Source organism: Sander lucioperca, chromosome 13, assembly GCF_008315115.2.
Source record: "Sander lucioperca isolate FBNREF2018 chromosome 13, SLUC_FBN_1.2, whole genome shotgun sequence".
In the NCBI taxonomy this organism is placed as follows: Eukaryota; Metazoa; Chordata; class Actinopteri; order Perciformes; family Percidae; genus Sander; species Sander lucioperca.
The window spans coordinates 35,803,075-35,810,574 of record NC_050185.1 but is presented as its reverse complement, the minus strand read 5'-3'; the positions used below and the strand labels follow the sequence as shown (position 1 = coordinate 35,810,574).

At 48.9% G+C, this 7,500-nt stretch overlaps 3 protein-coding genes across 3 annotated transcripts in view; 1 reads left to right on the top strand and 2 right to left on the bottom strand.

Moving 5' to 3' along the window:
* LOC116036424 (bromodomain-containing protein DDB_G0280777-like) overlaps nucleotides 1–7,500 on the top strand; it is a 1,700,590-nt gene that overhangs the window by 1,154,398 nt on the left and 538,692 nt on the right. The gene's annotated exons all lie outside the window — the stretch shown is intronic.
* LOC116036425 (C1q-related factor-like) overlaps nucleotides 1–7,500 on the bottom strand; it is a 680,685-nt gene that overhangs the window by 217,294 nt on the left and 455,891 nt on the right. The window lies entirely within an intron of this gene.
* LOC116037675 (solute carrier family 13 member 5-like) overlaps nucleotides 1–7,500 on the bottom strand; it is a 28,713-nt gene that overhangs the window by 17,467 nt on the left and 3,746 nt on the right. Inside the window, exons 3-6 of the mRNA XM_036008777.1 lie at nucleotides 7,458–7,500; nucleotides 4,956–5,126; nucleotides 2,369–2,552; nucleotides 981–1,103 (exon numbers count right to left, since the gene is read on the bottom strand). The exon at nucleotides 7,458–7,500 is cut by the window's right edge and continues 190 nt beyond it. Coding sequence (XP_035864670.1) covers nucleotides 981–1,103; nucleotides 2,369–2,552; nucleotides 4,956–5,126; nucleotides 7,458–7,500 — 521 coding nt within the window. The remainder of the gene's footprint in view (nucleotides 1–980; nucleotides 1,104–2,368; nucleotides 2,553–4,955; nucleotides 5,127–7,457) is intronic.

Below are 7,500 nucleotides of genomic sequence, written 5' to 3'. Positions count from 1 at the left end.
TCCCGGCGTCCTTTCCCCGAGAAAATAACTTGACATTTACACGTAAAAAACGAGAAAAACGTGCCCGTGAACACGTATCAATAGATTAAAAATAACGTGACATTTATACGAACTGCCGTGAGACCGGGTTGGATGGCGATATGACGCAAATGTGGCGTGGGCGTATGTTTTGTTACAAAATCCTGGAGGTGCGCGGAGGGTTTGCGGAGCCTCCAAGATTCTATAGACCGCTTTCCAATGATTGGCTACAAGAGAGAAGAAGTCGGCGCTGCATTTTGCATCAAAAAAGCCGGCCAATGCCCATCTTTATGCAAATTAATCCGTTGAACGCAACGCGACTATCCACTTGAACTAGACAAAGATCTTTTAAACTGACCTTTGTTGATCTGAAATGAAGACAGATTCAGCAACTGCACGGCCTATTTCTCTCTTAAAATGTTTCCAGAAACACGTTTCGGTGAACTATTTTAGTCCAATATGAGATCGTATTCTGAACGAGCCGCCATGACAGTTGGTTTGAAATTCGGGAGCCGCCAGACCCACGTGACGCGTTTGTCCAATCAGCTGCCGGTCAAGGGCGTGGAGCATCAACCATGGCTGTATGACGTCGCGACACCACGCCTCAGTTGTGTCGCCAAAGTGGATTTGCGCCGTATGAAAGACCAGACGGTTCGCGCCGTCCGTTGTGCGCCGAAACAGCATTTTGGTGCATGTATTTGACGGGGGGTTTAGGGGTCCCCCCTCAAGAAAATGTGATGTTTTTTCAATAAAAAGGAAAATGCAATTTGACATAATTTTGGACCGTCATTGTTACAACATCTGTGTCTAAAACGTTGGAAATCCAGAACCGATAATAACTCAAAAAAGCTTAAAGACAAAACTTGCTAAAGAAGTCCAACTACAGTTATTCGATTCCGAGAAAAGTCTTTTAATTTCGATACTCACATTGATTTTACATTCACTTATAACAGGGGACTCACTTGAAGCCGATGTAGAGCAACTGCAGCCAGAACCAGGCCAGCGTCAGCGTCAGCACCATGGTGGGGAAGGCGAACGCAAACCACGACGCAAAGTTGATCACGTCACCGTTATCGGGGAAGAGTCTGCGAGAAAGAGCCAGACAGGAAGTCAAATAACTGCAACTGCAACTACAAAAGTAGCGTGTGAATGCCATTGAAGAGCGGGTCTTGCCTAGAAGATGAAAACAACTTCCATACAGTCCCTCCAGAAAAACTTGATTATGTGATCGCATAATTCAATGCATAATCAGCCAATAAGTCCGCATATTTATGCTGGGGGGGGGGGGGGCGCATTTCTTCAAATACGCTGCACTTTTGCCGCGTAAATTGTCGATTTCCGCTTGCATGATTTCATAATCCCCGCATTTTCGTTACAAAAAAGTCACATATATCTTTACAAAAAGTTGAAAAATGTTGCGTTTGCTTCACACGAGAGCAGCCGTTTTCCCGTTACCATGGGAGCGTTATGAAGTGACGTAATTACGACGTGAACATCATCGAAAAGCTGCAAACCCCGCGATGAAGCCATGATGAAACCGCAGTTTTTGTAAGTTCCCGCAATTTTTGCAAGTTCCCGCAATTTCATCGCATAAAATTGCATAAATATCCCGCATATTCGATCGCATTTTTTAAGAAAACGTGCCGCATAATCAAGGATTTTTGCCCGCAACAATCAGAAAAAAACTCTGTATTTTTCTGGAAGGACTGTATATAGGGGCCAGTAAAGACCAGGCAAGTTATAAATACACTTTAAAGGACAATTCCGGCGCAAAATGAACATAGGGGTTAATAGCATATGTGTCCCGAGTCGACCGTTCTCTGGGACATGTCTTCATGCTAAACTAATGCGTCTCTAGCTTGAAACAAGCTAACGCAAACTGCTGATTAGCTGCTAACGCTAGTCTTCGGGGCAGAGGGTAAATCACTATTTTCTACCACTAACAAGGCTCAAAATATCACCACACTTCCATGGTAGCATAATGAGGGTCCCTACATGTACACCGGAGCATTGAGAACTTTGTAAGTGTACAGACAGTTTATGAAAAAGATAGATTATAAAGACTGTACCGTTCACGTATACAGGTAGGTGCCATCTTGGGAAAACTGTCATGAGCAGTCGAACCACAAACGCCGTGCAACGCTACTGTTGATTGACGCATTAGATTAGCATGAAGACATATCCCAGAGAACGGTCGACTCGGGACACATGTTATTAACCCCTAAGTTGATTGTATACGGAATTGTCCGTTAATGTTGAACCCTGACGTATCTACTGAAGTCGGTAATCTCTAACCCTAAAAAGGTGTGTGTGTGTGTGTGTGTGTGTGTGTGTGTGTGTTAGCACCTACTGGCTCATCTGTCCCATCAGAACCAGGTTGGGTCCGGTTCCAGTCAGAGTGGCGATGCCTCCGATGCTGGCGGCGTAACACACAGACAGCAGGAGTCCTTTACTCATCCTCCTCCTCTCGTCCTGCTCGTCGCTCAGCTCCTCCAACTCCATCTGACAGTAGACTGTCTCCGCCGACGCCACCGCCACCGCCACCGCCACTACCACACAGCGTTTGGAGAGTCATTAAGTCAAAACTGAAAAATACTTTGCACGTCTATAACGTGAGACTGAGTCGTAGTTGGACAAGTAGGTCAAAAGTTGAAAAGGAACTCCCGCACACTGTTAGGGCCCTATTTTAACGATCTAATCGCACGGCGTGAAGCGCCTGGCGCAGGTACGTTTAGGGCGTGTCCAAATCCACTTTTGCTAGTAGAAAGGGTGTGCCAGGTGCATGGTTCTAAAGGGTTGTGCTTCGTGTCTTCATTAATCAGAGGTGTGTTTTGGGCGTAACATGCAATCAACCAATCAGAGATCATCTCCCATTCCCTTTAAAAGCCAGGCGCATTTGGACCTTGGAGCATTGCTGTTATGATGGAGGATTTGCACCGTAATATTTTTATTTGTAATCTTCTGCATGTGTGTGTGCTGCTGTGCGTCCCTGTGTGTGTAACAAGCATAGTGTGCACGTGCTGTGCACGAGTCTAGGAGCATTTTACTAATGCTCTGTTAAAATAACAATGAAATGCTGCGTTATTGACTTTAGACCAGGTTTTTGATGGTCAATAGCACGATCACTTCCCGCTGCCTCAAGATAGCAATACGGCCAGAATGCACCTGAACACACCTCCCTGTAAGACCAGCACGCCCAGAATGCACCTGAACACACCTCCCTGTAAGACCAGCACGCCCAGAATGCACCTGAACACACCTCCCTGTAAGACCAGCACGCCCAGAATGCACCTGAACACACCTCCCTGTAAGACCAGCACGCCCATGGGCCACAGATTGGCGCAGGTGCATTTGCTATTTAAATGACGTGGGCGCTGGACGGGTCTTTGCGCTGCGCTGGTTGCAGGATAGGGCCCTATAACTTGCAACAAAAAAATAATAGTAGGCAAAATTTTGATACTAGACCATCATCAGGCAAATGGTGTTACATACCCAGAAGCTAGTTCATCCGAATGTACGCCAACAAAGAAAATCTGCAAACTTTCCAGCTAACGCTACCGGTGCTACTGAAGGCTGAACAAGACATATTTTAGGAGACCAAAATGTTCCAATTAACTTGAATGAAGACAATATTGTTGCTGTAACAAGACACAGCAACATATTTGTCTAAAGGCTCTGACACACCAACCTGACGGCCGACCATCGGCAGAAAAGGCCGTCGGACTGATCAGTTGACTCCCCGAGTTGGACAAAAAAGTGTCTCGGAACACACTGAAGCGACGCCGACTTGACGTAATACGTCTCCATAAGAGCAGGCGGCTCTAACCCCCAGTTTCCACCGGTTGTGGAACGTCTGGGGAACGTCTCCGGAATATCGACGGAGTCATTAGGTTTCCATTAAAGTCAGTGTGTGTATTTCCACTGACTGCAGAACGTCTGCGTCCCGACTCCGTCCCAGCTCCGTCAGTCCGCAGCCCTCCGGAGCAGATACGCAGAGCTTCTATTTTTGCCGGACGCCGGAGAGCTCCGCAGCAATTCAGCACAATTCAGATAGTGCGGGACAGGAAGTCGAGCACAGAAACAAAATAAAAATCCGGTTAATTTTCAAAATAAAATCCAGCGTGCTCACGGCGGATCATATCTCCCTGCACTACACCTTGAAAACACAGCTCAGAGTAGTTTCCCCTCTACTCCTCTGGATGGAAACAAACTGCTGTTGGTTTTGTGGTTCTATTCTACGTGAATTCGTGAGATCTCGTGGGTCCTCGTGACTACAGCTGTCAGTCATGGCCGCAGCCGTGCTGCAACAAATCCAGACCTGGTGGGTATTGACGGACGGCGGAGCACCGAGCCAACACGCAGCGGAGTCGGTCTGCAGACATTCTGCATTTGGTGGAAATCCCCAGTAATCTGTATTGTCACCCAAAAAATGAAAACTGGCAGCTGATTGGACGACTGCGTCACGTGGGTCTGGCTGCTGCCCGACCATGATGGCGGCTTCGTTCGGAATACGATCTCTCTGTACTAAAATAGTTCACCGAAACGTGTTTCTGAAAACATTTTAAGAGAGAAATAGGCCGTGCAGTTGTTGAATCTGTCTTCATTTCAGATCAACAAAGGTCAGTTTAAAAGATTTTCGTCAGATTTTGAGAGGGATCCGTCACTCATCCCGCTCCCTGTTCCGGGTTAGCTCTCCACCAATCAGATTGGTCATTGAGAGTCCGACTGCCCGTCCTCCGATTCAACAAGTCAAATCGGCCAAAATGAAGGCCGACAGCTCCTCCGACTGACAGATAACTGATAATCGGCTTGGTGTGTAAGAATAGAAACCAATTGCTGCTTGTTAGGAAGACAATCAATCTGACAACTTCCATTCGTACACATGTAGATTACAGATTTTCTTTGGTTCCCACAGGGAATCTTTGCTGTGGACTCACCAGGCCCACTGTCGTTGCACTCTGATGGAGGTTTGTCCTGTGGTGTGGGTTTCCCAATCTCCTGTCCGTCCATCTGACCCTCTGAAAACACTTCCTGCTCGGAGGACATGTTGTCTCGTAGGTCTCTGGGACTCTCTGGGTTGCTTTGTGTTGGCGTCGCCCCATTCAGACCTGCGAGGAAACATTCAGAAGTTAAATGTCAGACCAAAGAAAGACCTGGGGACTTACTGAATCCATAGTCTTTCACGTAACGTTAGATTTAAAGATTAGACACATATACATGTATATCTTTGCTAGTTTAAGACCGACGCAGTTGTCAATTTCCCGTCCAGCGCCCACGTCATTTGCAAATGCACTTGCACCCATCTGTGGCCCATGGGCGTGCTGGTCTTACAGGGAGGTGTGTTCAGGTGCATTCTGGGCGTGCTGGTCTTACAGGGAGGTGTGTTCAGGTGCATTCTGGGCGTGCTGGTCTTACAGGGAGGTGTGTTCAGGTGCATTCTGGGCGTGCTGGTCTTACAGGGAGGTGTGTTCAGGTGCATTCTGGGCGTATTGCTATCTTGAGGCAGCGGGAAGTGATGGCACCATTGACCAACAAAAACCTGGTCTAAAGTTAATAACGCAGCATTTCATTGTTATTTTAACAGAGCATTAGTAAAATGCTCCTAGGCTCGTGCACAGCACGTGCACACTATGCTTGGTACACACACAGGGATGCACAGCAGCACACACACATGCAGAAGATTACAAATAAAAATATTACGGTGCAAATCCTCCATCATAATAGCAATGCTCCAAGGTCCAAATGCGCCTGGCTTTTAAAGGGAATGGGAGATGATCTCTGATTGGTTGATTGCATGTTACGCCCAAAACACCCCTCTGATTAATGAAGACACTAAGTACAACCCTTTAGAACCATGCACCCGGACCACGGACCCTTTTTTCCGGCATCAAACTAGCAAAAGTGGATTCGTACACGCCCTAAACACACCTGTGCCAGGCGCTTCACGCTGTGCGCTTAGATCATTAAAATAGGGCCCTTAGACTTAAATCTGTTGTGACGTCAAACTCACAGGATCTGAAACTTTCTGAAACATTCAAACAATTACGCTTCTATTTACATACAAACCCCAGAGCAGGGGGAATGAGAGGGGGAAACACCAGAGCAGGGGGAATGAGAGGGGGAAACACCAGAGCAGGGGGAATGAGAGGGGGGAAATACCAGAGCAGGGGGAATGAGAGGGGGAAACACCAGAGCAGGGGGAATGAGAGGGGGAAACGCCAGAGCAGGGGGAATGAGAGGGGGAAACGCCAGAGCAGGGGGAATGAGAGGGGGAAACCCCAGAGCAGGGGGAATGAGAGGGGGGAAATACCAGAGCAGGGGGAATGAGAGGGGGGAAATACCAGAGCATGGGAAATGAGAGGGGGAAACGACAGAGCAGGGGGAATGAGAGGGGGAAACGCCAGAGCAGGGGGAATGAGAGGGGGGAAATACCAGAGCAGGGGGAATGAGAGGGGGAAATGCCAGAGCAGGGGGAATGAGAGGGGGAAACGTCAGAGCAGGGGGAATGAGAGGGGGAGACACCAGAGCAGGGGGAATGAGAGGGGGAAACGCCAGAGCAGGGGGAATGAGAGGGGGAAACGTCAGAGCAGGGGGAATGAGAGGGGGAGACACCAGAGCAGGGGGAATGAGAGGGGGAAACACCAGAGCAGGGGGAATGAGAGCGGGGAAATACCAGAGCAGGGGGAATGAGAGGGGGAAACACCAGAGCAGGGGGAATGAGAGGGGGAAACGCCAGAGCAGGGGGAATGAGAGGGGGAAACCCCAGAGCAGGGGGAATGAGAGGGGGGAAATACCAGAGCATGGGAAATGAGAGGGGGAAACGCCAGAGCAGGGGGAATGAGAGGGGGAAACGACAGAGCAGGGGGAATGAGAGGGGGAAACGCCAGAGCAGGGGGAATGAGAGGGGGGAAATACCAGAGCAGGGGGAATGAGAGGGGGAAATGCCAGAGCAGGGGGAATGAGAGGGGGAAACGTCAGAGCAGGGGGAATGAGAGGGGGAGACACCAGAGCAGGGGGAATGAGAGGGAAACACCAGAGCAGGGGAATGAGAGTGGGAAATACCAGAGCAGGGGAATGAGAGGGGAAACACCAGAGCAGGGGGAATGAGAGGGGAAACACCAGAGCAGGGGGAATGAGAGGGGGAAACGCCAGAGCAGGGGGAATGAGAGGGAAACGTCAGAGCAGGGGGAATGAGAGGGGGAAATGCCAGAGCAGGGGGAATGAGAGGGGGGAACGACAGAGCAGGGGGAATGAGAGGTTACTTCAACATTAGCTTCACTGTTCAGACCCTAAGTTGCTCCTTGCCTAGATAATCGTGCTCTATAGAGATTAGTCCAACATGAAGTGACATGAAGATTTACATCTTTGGGATACTGGGCCTAAGACAGGATGCCTGACCTATGTTGATTCCAGCGGGCAGCAGAGTGCATCAATCGTACCGTTCTCCAGGACGTTCGGAGCAACAGTTTTCTGGATGGCACT